We start from the raw sequence: 26,721 nt of genomic DNA, 5'->3' as shown, positions 1-26,721 counted from the left end.
ACTTCCTGCCATAGTACCCATCTACTTTCCTGCCATTGTACCTGACTACCTCCTGTCATAGTACCCTACTACCTCCTGCCATATTACCCAACTACCTCCTGCGATAGTACACAACTTTCTCCCTGCCATAGTACCCAATTACTTCCTGCCATAGTACCTTACTACCTTCCTGCCATAGCACCCAACTATCTCCCGGCTATAGTATGCAACTACCTCCCTGCCATAGTAACCAACTACCTCCTGCCATAGTACTCAACTTCCTAATGCCCTAGTACTCAAGTTCCTCCCTGCCATAGTACCTGACTACCTCCTCCCATAATACCTGACTACCACCCTGCCATAGTACCCAACTACCTTCTGCCATAGTACCCAACTACCTCCTGCCATAGCACCCAACAAACTTCCTGCTATAGTACCAGACTACCTCCCTGCCATAGTACCAGACTACCTCCCTGCCATAGTACCCAACTTTCTATTGCCCTAGTACCCAATTTACTCCCTGCCATAGTAACCGACTACCTCCTCCCATAATACCGGACTACCTCCCTGCCATAGTACCCAACTACCTCCTACCATAGTACCCAACTACCTCCTGCCATAGTACCCAACTTCCTCCCTGCCATAGTACCCGACTACCACCTCCCATAATACCTGACTACCTCCCTGCCATAGTACCCAACTACCTCCTGCCTCAAGGCTTTCTGGGGCTTGGGTCCAAAATACCTTCAGCTATCCCTCCACAAATACCTCCCCTCTCGAGCTCTTTGCTCCTCTACCTCTAACTCCCTTGGGGTCAATCGTTTTTCAAAGAAACAAGCTGTCTTCGGCTGGGGCCTCCATCTGAAACAACCTCCCTGCCACTTTAAAACTTCAGGAGAACCATCTCTGGTTCCGGAAGCACCTCAAGACCTTCCTCTTTTCTTCTGCCTTCGCTCCCCCTCTCCCCTGCTGATCTGTTCTCTCTTGGCACCATCCACCTGGCCACCCTCTGTCATCCTGGCACAGGTACCTGCTCACCCTGCCACCCTCCCGCACTGCCTCCGGTCCACCCCTTGCACTGGGGTCTGTATCTGTACCCATACAGCCCCCCCTTTTTCTTCCTGCACTTATCAGACCTACCCTGTCTGCTGCCTTAAACCCAGCACTTGCCAATTGCTGGCTGCACTACCACTGTTTGTTGCCTTTATTATTTTTTTATTATTATTTATCTGTCTCTCCTTTGCTTCGCACTTTCCACTTCTCCCCCCTTCCATGTACTTTTCCCCTGCCCCTCTCGCATGCACTTGCATGTTCTCAATGTCACTGGGCCTAGTAAGATCGTTGTTTTGTTCTCCCTTGTTCCCCTCCTTTGCCTTGTCACACTCTGAAACACTTGTGTACAAGCTTGATATCAATAAAATATCAATATCAATATCATAGTACCCAATAAGCTCCTGTCATAGAACCTAACTACCTCCTGCCTTGGTACCCAACTACTTCCTGCCATGGTACCCAACTACTTCCTGCCATAGTACCCAATTACCTCCTGCCATAATACCAAACTAGCTGCTGCCATACTACCCAACTAGCTCCTGCCATACTACCCAACTACCTCCGTGCCATAGTAACAGACTACATTCTGCCTACTATACCCTACTTCAGAACATATGCACACTGCCAAAATTCCCTACTGTACCCATTGTAATGCATAGCTGCACCGAGGCGAACATTTTACTCTACCCGTCTCCATACACCGTGCCTAAATATCAAGTTCAACCAAATTTAATACCTGACTTCCCCAGCCAAGGCACCTGACTTCCCCAGCCAAGGCACCTATCTTGCCCGACCAAGGCGCCTGACTTCCCCCGCCAAGGCACCTGAATTCCCTGGCCAAGCAACCTATCTTCCCCAGCCAAGGCACCTGACTTCCCCAGCCAAGGCACCTGACTTTCACAATCAAAGCACCTGACTACCCCAGCCAAGGCACCTGACTTCCCCAGCCAAGGCACCTGACTTCCCCTGCCAAGGCACCTGACTTCCCCTGCCACGGCATCTATCTTCCCCAGCCAAGGCACCTAACCTCCCCAGCCAAGGCACCTGACTACCCCAGACAAGGCACCTGACTTCCCCTGCCAAGCCACCTATCTTCCCCAGCCAAGGCACCTGACTTCCCCTGCCAAGGCACCTGACTTCCCCAGCCAAGCCACCTGACTTTCCCTGCCACGGCATCTATCTTCCCCAGCCAAGGCACCTGACTTCCCCTGCCAAGGCACCTATCTTCCCCAGCCAAGGCACCTGACTTCCCCTGCCAAGGCACCTGACTTCCCCTGCCAAGACACCTCACTTCCCCAGCCAAGCCACCTGACTTTCCCTGCCACGGCATCTATCTTCCCCAGCCAAGGCACCTGACTTCCCCTGCCAAGACACCTCACTTCCCCAGCCAAGCCACCTGACTTTCCCTGCCACGGCATCTATCTTCCCCTGCCAAGGCACCTGACTTCCCCTGCCAAGACACCTCACTTCCCCAGCCAAGCCACCTGACTTTCCCTGCCACGGCATCTATCTTCCCCTGCCACGGAAGTAATTTTAACACCTAGCTGCATCCTTCCAAAGCTCTGTACTGTTCATTGTGACGAACCGGTTGTAGCTTGCCAATATCCTGTACCATCTCCTGCTTCAATACCTACTGCACTCTACTACAACACCCTACATTAAACTGTTTCAGTGCTCAACTACTGCTTGTAAACTACCAAGCAACCGTCTTTCGGACTACCCGACTGATGCAGCACTCGCCAACACTCGCCTACATACATTCCAAATACCCATATGCATTGAACAGAAGCGCCCAACCAAATGCCAGGTGCCATGAACACCCACTCTCGAGCAGAGGGTTGAACCTAGTAACGCTCCGATTCCAGCACCCCACGCCATGGGGACCAGGTTCTGTGACCATTGCCTCTATACTCGTGTGAAGGTTCTTAGAAGAACAATAGATGGCCATGGTCCCGCCACACCCTCAGGCATAACCACACATGCCCCTTGGTTCCCTCATCATTCTGCTGCCAAAGGAAATGCCCACGTGTACTTTGGAGCCTTCAGTGCGTGCAACATCCACTCAGAAGCCCCCCAGCCACGCCAAGGCCTTTCTCTGCGGGTGCAGAAGGGCACAGCCTGGACACCTTGCCATGCCTCCATGCGTGGCAACGAGCTCCGCTTACCTGGTCTCCCTTTTCGCCGCTGTTCCCTGTTGCGCCTCGTTCGCCCCTGGATCCCTAAGGATGAGAAGACAGAGTGGAGTTAGGGGTGGCGTTGGGACTTTGGGTCCCGTAGTCCCTGGCGACGGTAGGCGTCCATCTCCTTGACGTGTTCCAAGCATACCCCTTAGAGGACTCTTTGCAGTGCCTGGCCTGCAATGGGGGATATGACCCCAGGAAGGAGTAACTGATCAATGAACCTTCTAAGGATCTCTCCTGTCAATTACACCAATGGGCAGAGTGTCCACATGGGCTTGCATTGATCTCCCTCTGCCCCAACATGTTTGTCCAGGCTCCTCCCCCCAAAAAAAGTAGAGATAGCCTCCTAAATAGAAGACTAGGGCACTATAGGCCCACGCCTATATGGGCCATGAGGCCCACGGGCATGTGGCGCCATACAAGAAATAAAATAAATAATTAGGACTATGCACTCTATAGGGCTGATGTATAATGTCCCCTTCCCAGAAAACCCGAAACTTCAATGGATCAAAAACAAATGATGAATAATCGAAATTCTGTAAAGGCTGAGTCTGCGGAAGCATGCTAAGTGCCACCCCCACGTGACCCCAACATTCTCCTATGTAGTAAACGAAAACAGATTTGGAAAAACAATTGCTAGCGAAAAAAAAGACTAAGGGGGTCAATATGAGTCCGGCTGTAACAGTTATTCTGGCGGTGTTTGCCAAATACCCCTAGAATTTGCACCGATAGTGGACATGACCCATTTCAATCTACATATTGAAGGAGGGAACAGGTAGGACAAAAAGATACACAATTATACTACTTAAGGTCATAGTGGCCGAGGTAATGCTGCTGGAATACCGCCGCCGGTTATACAGCAGCAATGCTACCGCCACCAGTAGTAAACTCTGAATTGGGTGGATTTGCAAGAGTCCACTGGTGGAGGTGGCGTTTACCGCTGACGGTATTCCTGCAATAAGATACACCTTGAGTAATCACAGGGCCGCTTAAGGTGATTTCATGTTTTTTTCTATCAGGTTCTGCTGCTATCACACGCCTTTGGGTCTGGCCTTCAGTTGTGTTCTTCAATGTGAACTCAAGTCTCCCACTCAGCGTCATGAGAACACACCCTTGCAGCAGGGCGAGTTTCTCGAGGCTTGGTCATTTGCCCTGCATCTATGGGCCGTGGGTAGTGTAGAGGTACAGAGGGTAAAGAGAATATAGGATCTGCCTGTGCCCCGAGGCATCAGAGATGCCAGGCTGCTCGTGTTTTCGGAGCGCAGTCTGTGTAATAGCAACCCTGGAAAATGCACTGCGGTTTGTGAGCTATGAAAATGTACAAAATAAATTATTCTTGTGAAAGTTTTAGTACGTGCTGGAGCTTAGCCCAAGTCTTCGAAATGATTTCCAAGAAGACAAACATGGAAAAAGCTTTTAAAGGCTTTTTACGTCCCTCCATCCACTAGACCCACTGCCATTAATGACAGGTTTGGATTCTGGTCTGAGCCGGTTGCTTGGAGACTGGGCGGTTGAGTGCCCCAGGTAAGTGTGCAGAGTGGGCACAGAGCTTTACAGCTCCAGGTGGCACCGGTCCATGCTTGCCTCTCTCATTTTTTGGCAAGGGTGCTAGACAACGTGGAAGGCAGATTAAGGGCACCAACATTCGATCTCCAATCACAGAGCGCGCCACACACCACAGAAAGTAGCAGAAGGGGTGTACTTACCGATGGTCCGACCGCACCCGGGAAACCCGGAGAACCAGGTGGGCCCTAAAAAGACATCAAGGGAAGACATTTAACATGGGGAACATAGAACAGGCAATACGTGAACTAGGCATATCCGGTCTAGATCCCTTGGCCTCCACCAAGCTAGACTCTACCAAGACAGGTCCAGTCTAGCAGACTCAGTCCAGAACAAATAATGGAGCCCGGGGCCAGGCGCTGCCAAGCCATGAGGCATCCAGTCTAGAACCCTGCAAGCATAGCAGGTAGCACCCAACTGGACATGACGCCATCCTGGCTCCTCCAGTCTAGAACCCTGCAAGCATAGCTGGTAGCACCCCACTGGATATGATGCCATCCTGGCTCCTTCAGTCTAGAACGCTGGATGCATAGCAGGCATCACCCCACTGGACATGACGCCATCCTGGCTAGTCCAGTCTAGAACCCTGCAAGCATAGCTGGTAGAACCCCACTGGACAAGATGCCATCCTGGCTCATTCAGTCTAGAACCCGGGAAGCATAGCAGGTAGCACCCCACTGGACAGTTTAGAATCATGGATACACAGCAGACTAACCGCAGTGAAGATTTAGCTCATCTAGCATCTTTAATTTAGAACAGGCAGTGCCTTACCATACCCAACTCTGCCAGTCTAGAACCCTTCATGCATGACAGGTAGAACCCAGTGGACATCATGCTGCCATGGTTCATAAAGTTTAGAATCTTGCATAAAGAACAGACTATGTCAAGATTAATCTGGTCAAATCCCAAGCATAATAGGTAGCACCCAACTTGACATGAAGCTGCTCTGGTTCAACCAGTATAGAAGCATTGATTACACAACAGACTAAGCTCTGTCACGATTAATCTGGTCTAGCACTGTTTATCTGCAACAGAGAGAGTGCCCTACTACACCTAACTCTGCCAAGTTTCTGCCAGTCTAGAGCCCCCAAACATAATAGGTAGCACCCCACTGGACATGAGACTGTTCTGGCTCACCCAGTATAGAAGCATGGATAGAACAGACTAAGCTCTACCAAACCTGGTCCAGCACCATTAATCTAGAACAAAGACAGGGCCACATTGCACCTGACTATGTGAAGTCTCTGCCAGTCTAGAATCCACCATCTAGAACAGACCCTGCCCAACTACACCCAACTTTGCCAAGTCTCTGACAGTCTTGAATCCACCATCTTGGTCAGACGGTGCACCACTATACCCAAATGTACTGATCCCCAACGAGTCCAGAAAGCAATGTCTAGTCCAACGAATGCCCACGATAGCAGCTATGCCAAGCAGAATCTAATAGAAGTACTGTCTAACTCCATACAATCTTGAACCCTGGGCAGAACAGAGATAGTGATCCAATAAGATCGGACGCCGCTAGGCCCATCTTCGAAAATCATGCTAAGTGACGTTATTGGGCTATATACCACGCTACACTGCCATTTGCCTGATCTTTGATGCATTGAGAATGGATAGCCCTCTAAAAGACTACACTCTGCCCAGGCCTCTCAGATCTAGCATGCCACAGATAGCACCCACTACAAGACTAGACACTAGAGTGTAGAGTCATCCATTCAGAACATACAGCACTAAAAATAACCACCCTCTGCCATCGCCAATCAAGCCAATCATTGTTTTCTTGCAATTCAATGCACAGAATGTGTACACACCTTCAAGGCTGCTTAGTCTAGATCCAATAGACCCAGGAGAGTGTGCAAGAGGCAAAACCTAAGACAATCCAGCACCCCCTGCTTACACAGAAGACTCTTGACCCCAAGAGAATCATGTGACATCCTTGACTCATCACATTTTGAGCTGTGATTTTCTTCCAGGTAGAGCAACACCAATGAGGCAGACTGCCTGGAACTCTGGCCTTGTTCTGAGCTATTGTCTATCCAACCCACTAGTGCTTCAATAGCCTTGCTGAGAAGAGCGTGCAACTCAGGACTCGACCGGAAGTTCATCTGATGAAGCCTCAAGCCCTTGGAACCTCTTTTCCTTCTTTCTTTGCCCCTCTGGGTGTCTAACGAGGCTAGAAACCTCCCCTGATTGCAGCTAATGTCCAGATGAGTATTACATGTTCACGCAGATATAGCAGGGCATTTGGGTAGTATAATCACTTACGAGGCAACAGACAGTGAGCAAAGCAGGCAAACCTCTTTTTATAATGGCTTGCTTGAGACATAGAACCCCGCTTGCAGTAGGCTGAAGGGGTGAGGTGCTCGCCCGAGGGACGACTTACCGATTCACCTTTCTCTCCTGCAGGCCCAGCATATCCGCGTTCTCCCTTAATCCCCTATATCGAGAGAAGGAAAACACTGTTATCCCACTGGCTCTGTGCCTTAGAACTAGTTCAGTTTAGTTTATTTATTTGTAACGCGCAACAAAACCTGGGGTACCTGGGCGCCAGAATTTAAGAGAGTGTTACAGGCATACAAATGTATGTAACTGTATTACTTATGTATCTGCAACACGTATGTATCGTCCTTTATCTAATGTATGTAACTGTAACGTTCTGCAACCTGTATTTAAAATGATGCGCCCGGATGCCTATTGGCCTGGCTGCGCTTTATAAATAAAACAAATACAAATACAAAGGATTACAACAAATAATAAGTGCAGGTCGACCGGTGGTTACAGGCAGGTCAAAGGTTGATACAATACGGGAAAAAAATACAGGTAGTTCCTCCATCTTCTCACCTTAACCTATTGTGTAAGGTCTTCTTTTATTCAATTCCACACGGCTACATCAGATTGCTGCTGTCTGGGAGGCCTACAGTGAGTGTAGTCTCTGATCCAATCAAACAGGTTTAGCTTCTCCCAAAAGTTATTACCAATGTTCCCCGTAGCCTCAAAATCATGTACATTAAGTAATTCCTCATGAACTTACCGGAAGTCCCGGTGGTCCCATCTCCCCAGGGTATCCAGGAAGACCAGGTGCACCCTAGAAAAAATCATACAGTTGTTGTAAGACAGGAGACCTTCATGGCAAGACAGGGACTAAAGCACAGCAACTTCACAGTGCCAGCCCGCGCCACGGCGCGCAGGGTTCTAGACTGCACGCGTAAGGAAGATATTGACTTTCATGTGAAAAGCATGTCTTGTGTCATGTGTTCCAGAGCACAATAGCGTGCCTAGGGTTTACATCGCTCTCAATCACACTGTTACAATAAACTCCAGAACTGGAATATTACCACTGAGTGTCTATGGAAGCAGGAGTGGCTGTGAGTTCAGACTATGGGCCTGATTCACAGAACATTTTCCTATGGGACTGCGCCATTATAAAATGCTTCTGTGAATCAGGCCCTATGTGTGTACAGAAGGGCCTTGAACCTTGAACCATTCACCAGCCACACGTCTCCATCTTAAGGTCTCCCAACTGCCAAGTGGCGAGTCATTTTACTGAGGGCTGTTTACACGAAGGTTGACTCACTCACTTCTTGCCCCTTACTCACACCTTCACTCACTCACTGACTCTTCCATCGCAGAGGGCATACCTGAGTGCCAACTCACGTTATCATACAAAACTTACCGGCCCTCCTTTTTCTCCTGGTAGACCCCGCTCTCCTTGAAGACCCTTTAAAGAGAGATGGGGGTTAAACAGAATAGGGAACATTCAATGGAAAAGGCACACGAATGTGTCCTCATAACCGGTCATTAGTCCCTAGAAACTCGGCGCCTTCCTCCCATTGCAGAGGCAGATGGGAACTGAGCAGTTCTCAGATTTGCTTAAGGGTCTCAAGCAATGCCCTACTGAGCATTCGCTGCTGTGTGATGCTTCCCCTCACTGCCTACCCATGGCACCTCGTGTACACTGTGTCCAGGGCTTCCCCAGCCAGTGCCCCACTCAGCACTCACTTCCGCCCTGGCATAGCTGCGGTAGTTAATGGAGTGCTGCGCCAGAGGTGGATGGATGGAGGGGGTAGTGGAGGGAGTTAATGGCACTGCTGCACAAGAGGAGGATGGCTAGAGAGGTCAGCTGAGGGAGTTAATGCATTTGCTACCCCAGAGGTGGAAGGATAGAGAGAATAGCAGAGGGAGTTAATGGCACTTATGCACACGAGGTGGAGGATAGAGGGGGCAGCTGAGGGGGTTGATGTTGCTGCTGCACCAGAGGTGGATGGATGGAGGGGAGAGTGTAGGGAGTTAATGGGCCGCTGCACCTGAGGTGGGTGATGAGAAGGGATAGCAGAGGGGGTTAATGTTGCTGCTGCACCAGATCTGGATGAATGGAGGGAGTAGTGGAGGGGGTTAATGGCACTGCTGAACAAGAGGTGGATGGATAGAGAGAATGGCAGAGGGAGTTACTGGAGCTGCTGCACCAAAGATGAATAGAATGGATAGCTGAGGGAGGTAATGGTGCTGCAGAAGAGATGGGTGGATAGAGGGTGCAGCTGAGGGGGTTAATGGTGCAGCTTAACCAGAGGTCGTTGGTAGGAGGAGATAGCTGAGGTAGTTAATGGTGTTGCTTCACCAGAGGTGGATGAATACAGTGGATTGCCCAGGGGGTTAATGCATGCGCTGCACCAGAAGTGGATGTATAGAGGTGATGGACGAGGTAGTTAATGGCACTGCTGCACAAGAGGTAGTTGGATAGAGGGGATGGCTGAGGGGGTCAATGCATTTGCTGCACACGAATTCGGTGGGTAGATGGAATAGCGGAGTGAGTTAATGAATCCTCTGCACCAGAAGTGGATGGATAGAGGAGATAGCTGGGGTGGTTTTATTCAGATGGTGCACTAGAATTGTATGGGGAGAGGGGATAGCCGAGGGGGTTAATTGAGCTGCTATACCAGAGCTGGGTGGATAGAGGTGCTAGCTGAGAAGGTTAAGAGCTACTGCACCAGAGGTAGACAGCTAGACGGGATAGATGAGGGGGTTAATGGCACTGCTGCATCAGAGCTGGGTCGATTGAGGGAATAGATGAGGGGGGTTAATAGGGCTTCTGCCCCAGATGTGGGTGAGTATAGGGGATAGTTGGTGGGGTTAATGAAGCTGCTGCACCAGAGCTGGGAGGATAGATTGGATAGCTAAGGGGGTTAATGGAGTGCTGCAGCAGAGCTGGGTGGGTTAAGAGGATAGCTGAGGAGGTTACTTGAGCTGTTGCACCAGAGCTGGGTGGGGATAGCTGAGGGGGTTAATGGAGATGCTGCAGCCGAGCTGTGTGGGTAGTGGGGATAGCTGAGGGGGTTACTGGAGCTGCTGCACCAGAGCTCGTTCGGTAGATTGGATCAATGAGGAGGTTACTTGAGTTGCTCTACCAGTGCTGGGTGGGTAGAGGGGATAGATGAGGGTTTCGTGGAACTGTTGCACCAGAGCTGGGTGGGTAAAGGGGATAGATGAAGGTTTCGTGGAGCTGTTGCACCAGAGCTAGGTGTGTAGAGGAGATAGATGAGGGTTTTGTGGAGCTGTTGCACCAGAGCTGGGTGGGTAGAGTGGATAGATAAGGGTTTCGTGGAGCTGCTGCACTAGAGCTGGGTGGGTAGAGTGGACATATGAGGGTTTCGTGGAGCTGCTGCACCAGAGCTGGGTGGGTAGTGGGGATAGCTGAGGGGGTTACTGGAGCTGCTGCAGCAGAGCTGGGTGGGTTAAGGGGATAGCTGAGGGGGTTACTGGAGCTGCTGCACCAGAGCTGGGTGGGTAGAGGGGATAGCTGAGGAGGTTACTGGAGCTGCTGTACCAGAGCTGGGTGGGTAGAGGGGATAGATGAGGGTTTCGTGGAGCTGTTGCACCAGAGGTGCATGGGTAGAAGGGATAGATGAGGGTTTCGTGGAGCTGTTGCACCAGAGCTGGGTGGGTAGAGGAGATAGATGAGGGTTTTGTGGAGCTGTTGCACCAGAGCTGGGTGGGTAGAGGAGATAGATGAGGGTTTTGTGGAGCTGTTGCACCAGAGCTGGGTGGGTAGAGGGGATAGATAAGGGTTTCGTGGAGCTGCTGCACCAGAGCTGGGTGGGTAGAGTGGATATATGAGGATTTAGTGGAGCTGCTGCACCAGAGCTGTGTGGGTAGAGGGGATAGAGGAGTGTTTCGTGGAGCTGCTGCACCAGAGCTGGGTGGGTAGTGGGGATAGCTGAGGGGGTTACTGGAGTTGCTGCAGCAGAGCTGGGTGGGTTAAGGGGATAGCTGAGGGGGTTACTGGAGCTGCTGTACCAGAGCTGGGTGGGTAGAGTGGATATATGAGGGTTTTGTGGAGCTGCTGCACCAGAGCTGTGTGGGTAGAGGGGATAGATGAGTGTTTCGTGGAGCTGCTGCGCCAGAGCTGGGTGGGTAGTGGGGAAAGCTGAGGGGGTTACTGGAGCTGCTGCAGCAGAGCTGGGTGGGTTAAGGGGATAGCTGAGGGGGTTACTGGAGCTGCTGCACCAGAGCTGGGTGGGTAGAGGGGATAGATGAGGGTTTTGTGGAGCTGCTGCACCAGAGCTGTGTGGGTAGCGGGGATAGCTGAGGAGGTTACTGAAGCTGCTGTACCAGAGCTGGGTGGGTAGAGGGGATAGCTGAGGAGGTTACTGGAGCTGCTGCACCAGAGTTGGGTGGGTAGAGGGGATAGCTGAGGAGGTTACTGGAGCTGCTGCACCATAGTTGGGTGGGTAGAGGGGATAGATGAGGAGGTTACTGAAGCTGCTGTACCAGAGTTGGGTGGGTAGAGGGGATAGATGAGGGTTTTGTGGAGCTGTTGCACCAGAGCTGGGTGGGTAGTGGGGATGGCTGAGGGGGTTAATGGAATCCTTTGCAGTGGGTGCGGTGCTGTAAAGCAAAGAATGGGGCAGCTTGAGTCTTGGGTGAGAAATCCCTGGTGGTGCAATGGAGTTTCAGTCTTGATTTGCCTTTAAATGAACTGTGCAATGTTCTCTAGTCAGGGCAATAGTATGACACAGGGGCAGCTGCATTCTACTTCTTGGCCTCTTCCAGTCTGGAGAGGTGGCGGCCCTATAACGCTGGGCTCTGCGTCTCTGATGTCCATCGAAGTGAGTCTCAATTTTCTAATCCTAGTTCAAAATTTTACTTTTTGCGTTTTGTGGGTCAAATTCCATAGTTAAGGTGTTGCTTTCCCTGCTGATAGAAGCAATAACTTGGCAGATGACAACTGTTGAATGACGTCATGATAGTCTACTCTAACTTGGCAAAATCAGCGAGGTAGACATAGGACTTAATGATGAAAACTAGGAAGATTGAGCCGAACACTCAGTGTTCATATAACCTTGTCCACAGAATAACTTTAACATTTTTGGGAGCACAGGGTGGTTTTATCTTCGTACTATTTGAAATGGCCATTTAAGGTAAAAGTGTGGCTTTTGTTGAAGAGTTGGAATTGTTCATCTCCCTTCTCTAGAGTAGATATTCCAAGCACCCAAACCCAAAGCAAAAAAGAAAATATTTGACATATTTTCTTATGACCTTGCAAAATGGCTCCAGGGGTAGAAATAGACGAGGGACTGAAGGAATGTACTGAAAGCGTGTGCGTCCTTTCATCTAAAATGCACCAAATCTGTAAATGTAGAAGTGCTGGGGGGCTTCTGAGAGACCCCTTTCTGTTTCGCATTCGTAGAAGTTGTTTCTTATCGTCCTCTGCATGCAGATTGTATGTAATTATTACCCTGGACCTCGGTGATGTAAACGAAGGAGGGGCGACGAAAGTCTGTCAATTATGGATAAATATGCAGTATTTCCAAGTACTACATGTTTAATCCCTCCACCAAATTACAAGTTTGGCTACCAACTGCGACTGCTGGGACTCTTGTTTCAGGGAGGAGGATTATGGCCGTGACACAGAAAGCTTTGGAATTGGCCGCTACATCTGAAGTGTCAAATTCTTGGATATTATCGGAGGCTCTAAAACACTGTGGACATAAGTGCACTGTTGCTCCTTTTTTGGATCATGCACTCAAGGCGATTGAGAACAAATTTTTACAGCTGCATCAGAGCCTGGAAAATGAGGCAAATAAAAAGGCTTCACCTTCGTGAGATTGAGTCCTTATTGGTGACTCAATCCCTCTTTGAGAATTAAGAGCCTATATCGGTAAGGGGGTTCCTTCAATCCTATATCATACGGAGCTATTGTCAGTTAAATGGAAACGCCTAAATAGTACGGCAGGTATGTTTTGGAAAACCCTATTGGGACTCCCTGCCTCTCGGACCTTGGTTTCAATAAGGTATGAATTTGGCTTATTATTTTGGAAATTCTACATAGGTTTGTCAAAACTGAGACTATATCAAAATCTATTAGATCCACCTATAGATTTTATGTTCGTAGATCTCAATTTAGCATTGACGAATAAATCTTGTCATCCTCTTGACAACTTTGTGCAGGTTTGTGATCTAGTCCTTGCGGACATGGATTCTAATAAACAAAATCTTTTGGATAATCTGATGAGTGCCTGTAAGAAACTTAAAATGACAGAATGGTATTGTGATTAGGACCTTATTTTAAGAAAGAAGTCTCACTCTGAATTTGCCATGATCCATAGACCAACACTCTTCCTCAACATTTGACCAAATTTCCAGATCCCGGTATCGCTATATTTATATTTGCTTCTGATATAATTCTTTAGGGTCGCTGTGAAGGTGGGGACCGATTTGAGGCATTGCTATGTACAATTGGATCTGCCGATTTTGTGGCAAGGCAGGGTCCTTTGGGATCCCTTAAACATCTGTTAATTGTTTGTTCATCTACCTCTAATATGTGGACTTCTGCCTTTCGTAAATGTGTTAATAACGCTAACACCCTGGATAGTGAGAATTATTGGGCTCGATTGATGACAACACTAACGATTCATATTTTAATAATGATTCTTGAGCTTCTGGGTGAAAACGTGTATAACAACTAGCTTGATTGATGCATTTTATAATATGTGGTATAATTTCGTGTTTTGTTGCTTTGGAATATTTCATGTGTTAACATTGTTAATAAAGTATAAACACACAAATAACCATTCACTAACAAAACTGCTCATTTGTGCCTGCTTTCTCCTAAAGGATAGTTACTCCACACATAAGCAGTTCTGTGTGAGAAATTACTACATGAGGTAATGTGGTATTTCCTCAAGGATTGCTATGGCACTACAAAATGGGGGAAAAGTGAAGGTTCCACATGACTCAGGATCCTGCGGACATTTTGATTACCGCTTACTTAGCTAATACTGTAATGGTCATTCGATTTGGCAGTATTAACACAGGTAAACCCACAAAAGTTGATATCAGGGAGACAGAATGGCAAATTGGAATTGAGTACCATGTATGTTGACGGCTGTGCCTGAGTGGAGCAAGCATCATGACTGTGACTGTAGTACCGCTCCTGCTGGCGTTCCCAATTGTCGTGGCGGGAAACAGAGGACTTTTGGCAGTGGGGGTGCATGTCTCTGAAAAGGATAGACATGGGTTGCATTCTGGATTTGTTCGGTGGGGGTGTCATCTGAGTGGGGCCGGTCCGCCTGCTGGAAACTAGAGCAGTGATTATGTGTGTCGGTCATAGGTGCTGCAGGCAGGAGAAGTGGGGGATTCGCAGCACAATATCCTGCTGGTCCTGCAGAAGTCCCCCAATCGCCAAAGTAACCTTTCAAAGTACAATGCAGGCTGTGTCTTGGCCTTCGTGTCTGCATTGACAGTGAGAGGGCAAGGAGCAGGACCCTGGGGAGCTTCCTGCCTAATGTCAACCCTAATGGTAATGCAGACACTCAGCAGCTCATTGCCTTGCAAAATAGATAGACTTTTCAGCTGAGATGGTCTCACAGTTCTTACTGAATGGATCCCTGCTGTATCTCTTGGAGGAATTAGTGGCCTCTAAACCAACGTGGTGATTTGCTTAGTGCACGTTGTGTCATTTCGTTCAGTTTAGGGGCATAATTGGCTGAAAGAGTCCTTAGAAGTCATTTCCACCAACGCAATATTGGTTCACAGCAGCATGTATAGGTCTGAACCATACTTCAGGATTCATGTGCAGTTATTGTGGTTTTCAGTCCGATTTAGTAAGTGTCTGGTTTTGTGCCTTTGCAGTAAGTGTACCAGCGAAGGTGGCATATCTTTGCCGTGCTGCGAAAGCAACGCAGGTCTTCACCACCCCGCACTTGCATCATGGCAAAGTATCAGGCAGCGGGGTGAGGTGCAGGAGGGTGTGCAGAGCCTTAAGTGACACTTGAAAATGAGCGGCGTCATCAGAGGGCGTGGCCTAATGGTGGGGGGGTGTTGCCTGCTGACTCGTTAGGCTACACCCCCTTGATGAGGCCCGGCTTAATGGTCTACAGGCACCCAGTCAGCCAGTGAGAGGGTGCTGATCTCTGCATTTATTTACTAACGGCTTGCCTGGCCGTGGACAGCGCCTCTCCTTTTCAGCCTTAATGGTGGCGCGTTCCCTCGCCAGGTCTCATTCCTGGAGACCGACAGCGAAACCATTAAGGCTGAAAAGGTGAGACCGCTGGAAGCGAGTCCTTTTTTCCTAAAGCCTGAGGCTCCCGTGAACAAGAGGGAGCTTCAGGCTTTAGAATAAAAGGGGCTTAGCTTCCAGCTGCCACCCCTTTCCTTCGATAATGGTGGCACCGGCCCACGGCCATCTCTTGATAGAAGGGTTGTCTCGCAGGTTCTGGCACAAACATTATGGATTAAAGATTTTTTTTCATACACCTGAAGCTCTTGCTCATTAGCGGGAGCTTCAAGATAAAAAATAAAAAAGCCTTGTTCTTTGGCAGCCGGGGCTGCCAAGGGATAGTAGTGAGCCCCAGCAAGGCCCAGCATCAGAACCGTATTTCTGAGCCTGCCGGATTTCAGCTACAGCTAGCCCTGGCCCACTTAAAGCCCTGTGGGTGTGTGTACAGGGCAGGGCAGTGAGCGGATCGTTAGCAGTAAAGGGGGCTTTTAGGAGGACGGGGCCAGGGATGTCATAAGCAGTGCTGTGACTGGAGATCAAGGTAAAGGGTGGGTGGGTGTGGGTGGGTGTCAGAGAAGCTGATCGTATGGACAGGGTTCGAAGGGGGTGGAAACCCACTTTGTGGTTGCTTGAGACATGGGGTGAGCGGTGAAGGGGGAGGATCCTACTTCGAGGAAGAGGGTTGGGGAGGGACCGGGCAGCTAAGGACACGCTTTGATATATTTACTGTGCAGGCCTGCACAATAAATACAGAGAAAGACCTGAGTTCAAACACCCTAGAGCAGTAACCACGTAGCCACCCGTTTAATGGGTAACACGGGAGGCCACCGCTTGCCTTGTCAGATGACCCTTCAACAGCTGGGTGCCCTCTAACATTGACACCGTCTTCAAAATCATACACTTTGAGCCGAAACTTAGCCTGTTCCATCAGTCAATGGAGGCATCTTCAAGGCATATTTATGGTCATACAACATCGATGAGAGACACATTCTACAAACATCTTCTTTAACCTTCCGGTTGCCCACCCTCAGCATGTAAAGCACTGGATCATCAAAAACAGTTCCAAACATCAACCCAAACCTCCCGGGATATCTTATATCTGCATGATTTATGATTACAAATTGATATTAAAAACCAAATTGTCGAAAAAAACCAGCAGAACCTGTGGTCCTGACAAATTGGCTACAGCACAACACATGTTTTCCCAGACCCTAGATAATGTGCTGCCTTTTTGATCAAAGTCATTGCAGGTTTTTACTCCACCCAGAGCAATAAATACTCTATAATCAAAAATATCATTTTAGGGATTTGAAAAACAGCTGGAAAACGAGATATCTCCAATCATCCTATTATTGTTTCAATTGGGGAAATAAAAATGGAACCTCGCCACATGAATGTAAAATCTGTAAGAGGCCCATCAGTCTTCTTTTTTTAGAATAGAGGGTTTGTGCAAATGTAAATTTGCAGAAAGTATATATGTAAATTAGCATAGAGTCTATTTTGTAGAAAATTGAAACGGATTGGCACAACTTCAGGATGAGTGGTCAAACCCTGAGACACGCCATGGAATAGGAACTCTGATTTCTGGATGAATTGGATTTTGTAGGTAAAAATCAATGCTTTTCTGAATCTGATGATCCAAAGTAAAGACAACACCATCCTTGCACCGGCAGCAGGAGACACAGCAGCGCGGACACACATCCCACTCACCATGGCAAGCTCACAGAGGGTGGGAAGCGAGGAGACCTGGACACCAAGACAGACGTTTAGCGAGAGGGACACACAAGCCACATTCAAAGGGACAGTTTGGTGGATCCAAAACACACAGGTTGGTGCAAAGCTAGTCAGCAGTGAAAGATGGTGTAACATTGATTGGTGCCTGCTCCGGGGACTGAATGGGTGATCACAGCTCTGCCGAGGCCTCGCCGTAGGCAAACTCAAGAGAGGTCTTATGGGAAGGGACAGCTCATATAATCTTGATAGAGTAAGGAATTAGTATAGCACGCTCAATACCTTGGGAACGGGTTAGGATAGAGAAATGTGGAAATAGGTGCTGAAACCCCCTCTACATCTATAAAAACTATCCCCCCAGCATTCGCCTTCGTTCTTTGCCAACTACTTCCTATAGCTGCCAAACTGTGGTATTTACAGACTTACTGACCAGAGGAAGGGGACGATGCAGCTATATTACAGGTGCAGCCCTACTGAGAGACATGAACACATGTTCCAACCATTGAAAAAAGTCTGAGAAAAGACCTTTGGTTCCAGCAGTGCAGCGGTACGGGAGGCGTGACACATATACCGTGGCTTTATTTTACATTCATCCGGCATCTGAATGACAAGGCCTCACCTCCCATGTTTAACAACTAATAAAACATATTTCTGATCAGTGATGTTGATTCCCTTTCATCTTTTATCCCTTATTAATTGAAGTATCTTACAGCTCCTGTATTTTGTCTTTTTCGCTACAAGGATACAGGAGGCCCCAGTATATATGTATGCATAAGGATGCAGAATTTAGTCCTGAAATTGATTTTTGGGGCTGGGGCCTACTTGATTATGGGAACCTGGGAGCAGGTTGAGGGAAAGATATGGAGAAGGATTTTAGGATTACCAAATGGTGTCCCTCTTCCGGCAATTCACCATATCCTAGGCACGTCCTCAAGGAAAGGTCGGGCTCATTTGTGCTTGTTTCACTGTTTTTTGGATCCTCCAGAGAACTCCTTTTTTGTTTTTTTGGTGACTAGCCACTGGTTCTGTTTTTCAGGGGGATAGTGGGCAGTGTATAAGCGCTTAGAATTATGTGGGCTCATCAGCTAATTAATTGCTTTGTTTTCCTCTAAAAGTTACGAAAAAGGTGTTCCTTACTAACTGGATCTGGAAAAGAGAAAATGTAATGGTATATACTATCTCAGCCAATTTTCGGTATGGCTTGAAGGCACTGAATGGTATGCAATCCTTTTTGATGACACACCCATCCAGATACTATCTGAATATGTCACTTAAAAATAAGCTGGATCTATTTCCAACATTAGATATTCTTGGGGCAAGAGGAAAGGTGCCCAAACCAGAAAGACTTTGCAGGCTACGCCCCAATGAGGTTGAGACCTTAGAACACTTGGTTACTAAATGCCACAAGTTGTCTGATCATCGTCAAATTATGTTTTGTAAATTTACTATTCCCGACACAAGTGAAGAGGAAGTCTTCATGTACTTATGGCAATGCTTGCTATCTAACCCCTCTACCCCATTGTGTATTGCTGCAAAGCTTTTGTTTATCTTACTTGTTTGTAGGTGGAAATTGTGTTTTTAAATGATTTTTTTTATGCTTGTGATAATTATGTTTTGTAACGATTGTTGTTAAGCTTGTGATGATTGGAAATGTACTTTAATCTGACTGTATTTAAAGTATGAAAAGTTTTGTTATTAAACTATATCATACTATATATATATATATAAAAAAAAAAAAAAATAAGTGTGCTTGTGCAGAGGAAGATAAGAGCAGGCTGCTTCTCTGTGAATGGAGCCCCCACAAACCACAAGTAACAACCAACCGTATAGCCAATCAATTAAGTCCTAGGGAGAGACTGAGAAAACAAAATAGCCTGCAATAATTTCCAAAACAGTGATGTGGAGCAGAGCTCTAACAGCATTCACTAATGTCCTCTTCACTCTGTATGTAGCACCAATCCTTTGCATTCATGAAAGTCCCTGCTTAGAGAAAGACCTAGCGCTAGCCTTAAAGCAATGGTAGGTGATGTCTTACAACTCTGCCAAAAGAGGCTGGGATTGTGTCGCTGGGCTGAGCTGATCTGAAGAGACTAAGGCACCGTCTCCCGCTGTGAGCATGTTGACGGTTAGTGTCTATTACTTCTGAGCCCCCCAACCAGCTCACACCCCCTCCCCACTAGGCCTGCATGAAAACCAGGCTTTAATAGATTCAAATGAACAGTAGGTAGAAACTTGACCTGGAAAAGGTATCAAGGCAGCCATGTTCCGTACAACTTTGAAACAAACAGCGGCCCATCTGCCACCTTAGGAATTTGGAACCAATTGAAGATCAACAGTTACATGTTTCATTCTTAATAAAAAGTTCAGAAAGAGGAATATGAAAATTACAACTACTTTGTTGGAAAGTTCTATAAAGCCCTTTAAGAAACACAAAGACCAAAAGACGGTCACGAGGTGCAAAGGGCGTGAAGCTGATGCAAACTGGATACAGCTTCATGCTATCCCTAAATTTACCTTCGCCTAATCCACAAAATGATTTTTCGACCAATCTTCCCCGTATTATATTCAATGTCTGATATTATTTCATTTTTATGCTTAGGCTGAGATTGGACTTCGTACAATTCCTTCTTCACCTGTGTTATTTTCACCACAATGATGCTCCGATCTCTTTATCTTCAGTTGGGGTGCAGTCCATTATTGCTGGATCCAATCCCTGCATTCGTCAGTAACCCCCACAAGTTACTTTCTCAACTTCCTCCCCAATCCCACTGTCAGCCAATACAGCCCAGTTGCACCCATCCTGCCTGTGCTCCTTTTCTCAGGCTTTATCTGCACTGTCTTCAGGATGGATGAAAATGAGGAGCTTGAATACTGGATGGAAGATTGGACCTTGGTCTATGAGTCCTGGAGTAAAGAATGGGAGAATGGACAGCAGATGATAGGCCGGGTCTCATTCACTCCCTTACATGTATCATCGCAATGTAAACAGCCCTTCAGCTTCCCTGCTAGTTTCTGCAATGTGTCTCCAAACACCATGTGACTTTAAATAAGTACATGTAGCTCCTTGGCCGGTGAGGTGGACATCTGGGATAATGCGATGCCCAGAGTGTGGCAAATCAGTGTCCGCGAGTCAGCAATGCTAGCGAGATGAAGGTCTGGTCGGACTAGGAGCAGCTACATCAGCCTGACGCTACTCTGTCCTTACTTTCATCCTGCGCTCCCCTCTTCCCAGTTGGGCTAGAGCAGAATATGGCACCAGAAGCACAAGGAGGAGGCAGTAAATGCCGGTCAAACTTAAAGCAAATAAGTTTCAAAGAACTTTCTGACCAAAAAGAGAATGTTTTTTGTAGGTGAGGAGTAATGTTTACAAAAAGCATGAGAGGCTGCCCATGTGGACACACTGCATGATTGTGTGATGGGCATGGGCACTGAGGCAGTGCATTATGCAGTCGCATCTCATGTGGAATGAGTTCACCACTAATCTCATAACCTTGCGAGATGTAAGGTTCCGGCGAGGCGGCGGCGGGTATTGCCACTTCATTCTCACAGAGAAAGTCAACTGTGTACGATGGAGAGATGTCCTTCTGAGGGTTCGGCTGAAGCTCCTTCTAGGTTCAGCCTCAGAACCCGGGAAACAACAAGTAGAACAATCTCCTGTGAGATTGTTCCTCATCATCAGCTGTGTAAAGAGCCTCTCCATCCAGGAAACAGGCCGATTTTCCAGACTCAAGAAGAGATCTGTGCCACATGGTGCCATAGGATCCGAATTCCTGTGCATGATAGAAGCCGGAGCCAGGATAAGAACCCAAAAGAGTGAGGGAACCTGAACAGGAGGATGCAGAAACTCTTCAAATTATGTCAAATAGACACACATCTTAAGTACACAAACAATCTAGCTATTGAAATGGCCTAATTGGCTAAAGGTTTTGAAAATTCCCTCACCGAAAATCACATTTTACCTACCAAGCAACCACTTAAGGAAATTAGATCATAATTGTAACCAAAATGTACACCAGTCCGTTTTGTGGAGCCATTCCATTCACAAAGAATATGAGTTCAGCTTGTAAAAGTCTATATTCTTCTTGAGCAACACCGATTTCTAGTGGGCAATAAAATAACAAGAGCAAAATCCTTGATCTTGTATGATCTGGAATTAATTATTAGACCTGGGAAATGTGTTCAGATGCACTGTATTAACCCTCAAGCCATCCTTAGAGGATAAAGCAATCAAACATCCCTCTTTGAGGACCTTAAGAACATCTAAAATTATCATCATCTATTGGCTTAAGAACCTGGGCACTCTGCCTTCCTCTGGCAGCATGAAGTCCTTCATGGTTTAAACGCCCTCCCCAAGAAGTGAGGACACCATCTTGGAAGCGTGCTGCACTGTGGTCAAAGAAAAAGTATGCTTGCAGCAAACTCTTCTTCCTCATGTTCGGATGCTGAGATTTAAAGACATATATTGTCTTGTAACAAATGGAAAATTGTAAAGCTTGATAACTAGAGAGGATGGAAGGAGATGAAAACAATAGCACTTGGGGCGAGGTGTGGGGGTCACAAGCACTGACTTGTGCTATTGCAGAGTTGCATTGTTTGAAGGACAGGCAGTGCTCTTCTATGAAAAGGTCTGAATCCTTCTCTTGTATTTTTTGGATTAGAAAGTCATCTGCGTGCCATACTTGTTTGTGCTGAAAAAAGGTGGTCTGGGTGAGATCCTAATTTCATTGCAGTTGCTGCAACGCTGCTTACTCATCTTCAAAGCCAGAAACAGAATTCCTCTCAATGTCTGCATGGTGGTCATCAGCAAAATTACGGAGGCGGCCTCAGCTCAGGATATTCCGACCGGCCATCACAGACGCACTGATCAGCTGGAGCATAGGCCCGCATGTTGATCTCACCTTGAGACACCCAAGCCTTTGACCATTTGCTGAAAGAGAAGCTTGAAGGTCAGGGGCATTTGCGTTACCAAGAGCATCTGTAACAAGAGAAGCCTGGCCTGGCAGGTCACGTACACCAGAAAGGGCCCATCTGAAGGTGTTCCATGTGCTATAACTGAGGACTTAGAACTGAATGCCCTAGCATAGCGGTTAGACCTCTTCTTAAGAGGGTGCTCCATGGTGGCGGCTTCCTTGCTCAAAGGAAGTTTAGCAGGAAAGAGGCAAGCCCGTCTAGAGAGCATGCCCTCTGCAGTTGAGTTAGCTAGTGGAGTCAGGTCTAACTCCAGGCTGTCTTGAACATTATAAATCTAATGAGAAGGTTGACTCTCAATTCCTGGTGCCATCAAGTTAATGCCAAGGCAATGATCTGACCAGAGATGTGGCAATTGGATGCTGGGCTACTGCACCAGCACTGGGAAGCCATCCCTACTCTGGCTGTGCCACCATCTGCTACCAACTTCGTTATCTAAGTCTGAACCTTTCCTAGAAGCAGTCCACAGCAATCATATAGCCCCAAAACAGATAGAGAAGAAATCGCTTTGACTTGGTTGAAACACATTTGTTAAATCCATGCAATGATATCAAATCTCACTGCACGGACCTGCCGGTATGCAGTGGGGTCCCGACAGATTCCAGTGGTGGGGGGAATTCAGCCCCGCTCGCCTTTCTTTCGTTTTCTTCTAAGGTTCTATGGACAATTCTTCTCATTATTCACTGTAATCATTTTTATTTTCCCATAAACTCATCCTAGATTGAATTGCTCAAAAGTTGATCGACAATGTGGTGTAAAAAAGCTTGTAGGAACCCTCTTTCAATATCTGAGGTGGGACTGCGAGGAGGATACTCCTAAACGGTACCCAGTCTTTTTAGAGAATATGTTTCACTGGAGCCATTTTTACTGGTATTCTTTTACAAATTTGTTTGCCAAAAATGCTATAGGGGGGTGGGATAAACCGTTGGGAGAGACACATTGGTACGGGTAGACGGTGTGGGCTCAGAGGAGGGCTGGGAGGGTGAGGGGGCTCTCCCCTTGCATTGTTTAACCCAAAAATAATCAGTATAGAAATTGGCAGTAAAATAAAAATATTCAATGACAATTATTCCGTAAAAGTACATAGAACCCTCCCATGACTACCATGGCAACCGGTTAAAAAGACGGAACGGCACCGGATGAGATGAAGACAACACAAGAGTGATACAAGCGACACTGACACAAGCCCACAGAGCACGTGCGGTCGGCGATTCTTACAGGTAGTCCGGTAGAGCCAGGTGCGCCCGTAAAACCTGGAGGACCCTGGGGGAAGAAACAGGAAGTCATATTGTAGACATTTACCAACCATGCTATTGTGGAGGTGGATTAGAGGAGGTGTGTGCGCTCAGGAGGATGGCCAATTGGACTACTCTTTTACCCCGTGAGGGCAAACGGGGAACAAAAGAGGAGACAACGATTGAAGGAAGGGACAGATGAAGAACCGCACCAATGGCAGAGAGAGGGAGGGGCCATATCTGGTGTCCACTAATGAGACAAGCCCCTTGTCCCGCTATGAAGCCGATACTTACAGCTTGACCTGGAGGTCCGGGATATCCACGCATCCCAGGAGGACCCTAGAAATAAGAAGAGACAGAATTCCAAATCAGTGCAAAGGTCGTCATTCAAACATTGCCGCAGCCACACGGCATGGAAGGCGTAACCACTGAGATTACTACCTGAATAAACCTGACTTTAATTCATTACTGCAGGGCAGGATTGACAGGATTGGAATAAACTCCCTTTCATGGGGAAGTCTACTTTCCCCTCCCTCTACCTTGACCTATCTCCAGGCTCCTGACACATTGCACCTTGCCACACATTGTCAAACACCGCATGGATGTCTGTTATTAAGGGTACCGCTGGAGCCACAATCGTGGACACATAGCAGGCTGTACATTGTGTTGTGCCACTGTTGAGCTCATATCACTTCTACTCCTGCTTCTCGGGGCAGCATAGGTCATGAAGTGGGGCAGGAGTCACCTAGGGAAGGATTTAAACATGGTGGGCTGTGGCGGCAAAGTACGTGCAAAGAGCTTTGCACGCTCTCTCGCGTTCGGGCTTCTCGCGAGATGGGCCAGGCATGATCATGGCTCAGTTCTTCCTTTGAGACACTTTCCCAAGCTCTTATCGATGCTCTAGAGGTCCTCTCCTCCTCCAGAAGAGTCCTCTGCTGACAGTCTAGCACCCTCGGAATTGAACACACAGGCACTTTCGTGCACCTCCGCCATGACCGGAAGCTGGCAAGTAACCTATGGACAGACATTCCATAGCACAGGAAGTGAGGACAGGGACATAAATCAGGGTTTACTAGAATCTGAAAACGTAAGTTGCCATCTCTTGTACATGCGTGTGGTAGATTTTGAAGTTGTTTTATATCTTGTACACTTAATTTTTACACTTCCTGTGATCTTTATTTTTTAGGGGAATAGATTCTGTGATGTCACTTCTGTGATGTCACTTCCTGGGTAGTCTACAAGGCTGTGCATCTACTTTCACCAGGCCTATGATTTGAATGTGGTAGTGGGACCCTACCTGCTGAATTTACTCACCATTTCTCCTTTGTGCCCAGGCAAGCCTTGATCTCCAGGGAGCCCAGTGCCACCCGCACATCCAGGCTCGGTTTCAACGCTGTCGCCCTGAAAACAAAAGCAGAGAGTGGGGGGTTGCGGATAACAGGAACAAACAGAGCCCTTCAGCCCCCTAGGCGACTTCTTCCCACAAGGCCAGGTGTGAAAGTATCCTGGAACGGTGTAATGAGGACCAGCCAGATGTTTAGCAAACAAGGCATGAGAGGGACTGTGCTTTCAGGCAGAGTGGCTGGAAGAGGCAGACGGCTCAGCATCTGGATAGCAGGGAGTAGACGCCTTCCTCCCAGGGCTCATTAAGAGGGAGCAAAGAAGCTGGGAACCTGTAAATAAGGCCCTCAGCAGCCCCCAGAAACATCCCTAGTAGATGTTTAATATGAACCTTAATTGAGAGGGGAGAGCACCTGTTCCTGAGGGTCTGCACTACTCATTACCTTTCACATGAATGTGCGTTTCAACACATGTGTTTCTGCAACAGGGTGTGTCAGGCAGGCGGTGTGTTAGAGGGTACTTATAGACGTGGGTTTGTATGAAGACTTAGGGAGCCAAGAGGGCATTATTGTTGACATCATGTGTGCTCACCCCTAAAACATGATCATGTGCTAGTGTGGCAATTCACATAAACATGGACCAATGGTGTAGCGGTCTCTTCGGTGGGCCTTGGAATCATGAATAAACAGAGTTGTTCTGTCTCTGATTTGTGTCCATGGTATTTTAGGCCCAGGGTCTGTCTGTGAATGGCAATCATTTACCATGTACACAAATCAGACACAGAGCAAGGAGGACCGTGTTTATACACGAACAGCTCTGTTTTTTCAAGATGCCACTGCCCACCAAAGAGACTGCAACACCATTGGTCCATGTTTATTTGACCGGCTGGGTCTAGGGATTAGCGCCAAGAGAGCAGGCTGATGTATAAACTTGTGGATTAGTGTAGATCCTGGTGGCACCAGCTGATGGCAAGGAAGCTGCTGGCGGGGTCTAGGGACTAGCGCCAAGAGAGCAGGCTGATGTATAAACTTGTGCATTAGTGTAGATCCTGGTGGCACCAGATGATGGCAAGGAATCTGCTGGCGGGGTCTAGGGACTAGCGCCAAGAGAGCAGGCTGATGTATAAACTCGTGCATTAGTGTAGATCCTGATGGCATCGGATGATGGCAAGGAAGCAGCTGGCTGGGTGTAGATACTAGTGCCAAGAGAGCAGGCTGATGTATAAACTCGTGCATTAGTGTAGATCCTGATGGCACCGGATGATGGCAAGGAAGCAGCTGGCTGGGTCTAGGGAACAGCGCCAAGGGAGCAGGCTGATGCATAAACTCGTGCATTAGTGTAGATCCTGGTGGCACCAGCTGATGGCAAGGAAGCTGCTGGCGGGGTCTAGGGAATAGCGCCAAGAGAGCAGGCTGATGTATAAACTCGTGGATTAGTGTAGATCCTGGTGGCACCAGCTGATGGCAAGGAAGCTGCTGGCGGGGTCTAGGGACTAGCGCCAAGAGAGCAGGCTGATGTATAAACTTGTGCATTAGTGTAGATCCTGGTGGCACCAGATGATGGCAAGGAAGCTGCTGGCGGGGTCTAGGGACTAGTGCCAAGAGAGCAGGCTGATGTATAAACGTGTGCATTAGTGTAGATCCTGATGGCAAGGACGCTGCTGGCTAGGTCTAGGGAATAGCGCCAAGAGAGCAGGCTGATGTATAAACTTGTGCATTAGTGTAGATCCTGGTGGCACCAGATGATGGCAAGGAAGCTGCTGGCGGGGTCTAGGGACTAGTGCCAAGAGAGCAGGCTGATGTATAAACTTGTGCATTAGTGTAGATCCTGATGGCATCGGATGATGGCAAGGAAGCTGCTGGCGGGGTCTAGGGACTAGTGCCAAGAGAGCAGGCTGATGTATAAACGTGTGCATTAGTGTAGATCCTGATGGCAAGGACGCTGCTGGCTAGGTCTAGGGAATAGCGCCAAGAGAGCAGGCTGCTGTATAAACTCGTGGATTAGTGTAGATCCTGGTGGCACCAGATGATGGCAAGGAAGCAGCTGGCTGTGTCTAGGGAATAGCGCCAAGTGGATCTAGTGAATAGCGCCAAGAGAGCAGGTTGATTTTGAAGCTGGTGGTTTGGTACTAAGTCATATGTGGATCTGTGAGCTGTGCTAGCAAAGGTCATAG

General features: G+C 47.9%; 1 protein-coding gene across 8 annotated transcripts in view; it reads right to left on the bottom strand.

Moving 5' to 3' along the window:
• Positions 1–26,721, bottom strand: part of COL16A1 (collagen type XVI alpha 1 chain) — a 706,769-nt gene that overhangs the window by 128,969 nt on the left and 551,079 nt on the right. For 7 of the 8 annotated variants that reach the window (XM_069622515.1, XM_069622520.1, XM_069622518.1 and 4 more), the window contains 8 exons: positions 24,522–24,608; positions 23,502–23,546; positions 23,191–23,235; positions 8,452–8,496; positions 7,810–7,863; positions 7,162–7,215; positions 4,919–4,963; positions 3,198–3,251 (listed from right to left, as the gene is read on the bottom strand). In XM_069622515.1, the coding sequence (XP_069478616.1) occupies positions 3,198–3,251; positions 4,919–4,963; positions 7,162–7,215; positions 7,810–7,863; positions 8,452–8,496; positions 23,191–23,235; positions 23,502–23,546; positions 24,522–24,608 (429 nt within the window). The remainder of the gene's footprint in view (positions 1–3,197; positions 3,252–4,918; positions 4,964–7,161; positions 7,216–7,809; positions 7,864–8,451; positions 8,497–23,190; positions 23,236–23,501; positions 23,547–24,521; positions 24,609–26,721) is intronic. The other variant, XM_069622517.1, reaches the window with a different exon arrangement.

Source organism: Ambystoma mexicanum, chromosome 11 (assembly GCF_040938575.1).
Source record: "Ambystoma mexicanum isolate Mex_15411 chromosome 11, UKY_AmexF1_1, whole genome shotgun sequence".
NCBI lineage: Eukaryota > Metazoa > Chordata > Amphibia > Caudata > Ambystomatidae > Ambystoma > Ambystoma mexicanum.
This window is presented reverse-complemented; position numbering and strand designations above follow the sequence as displayed.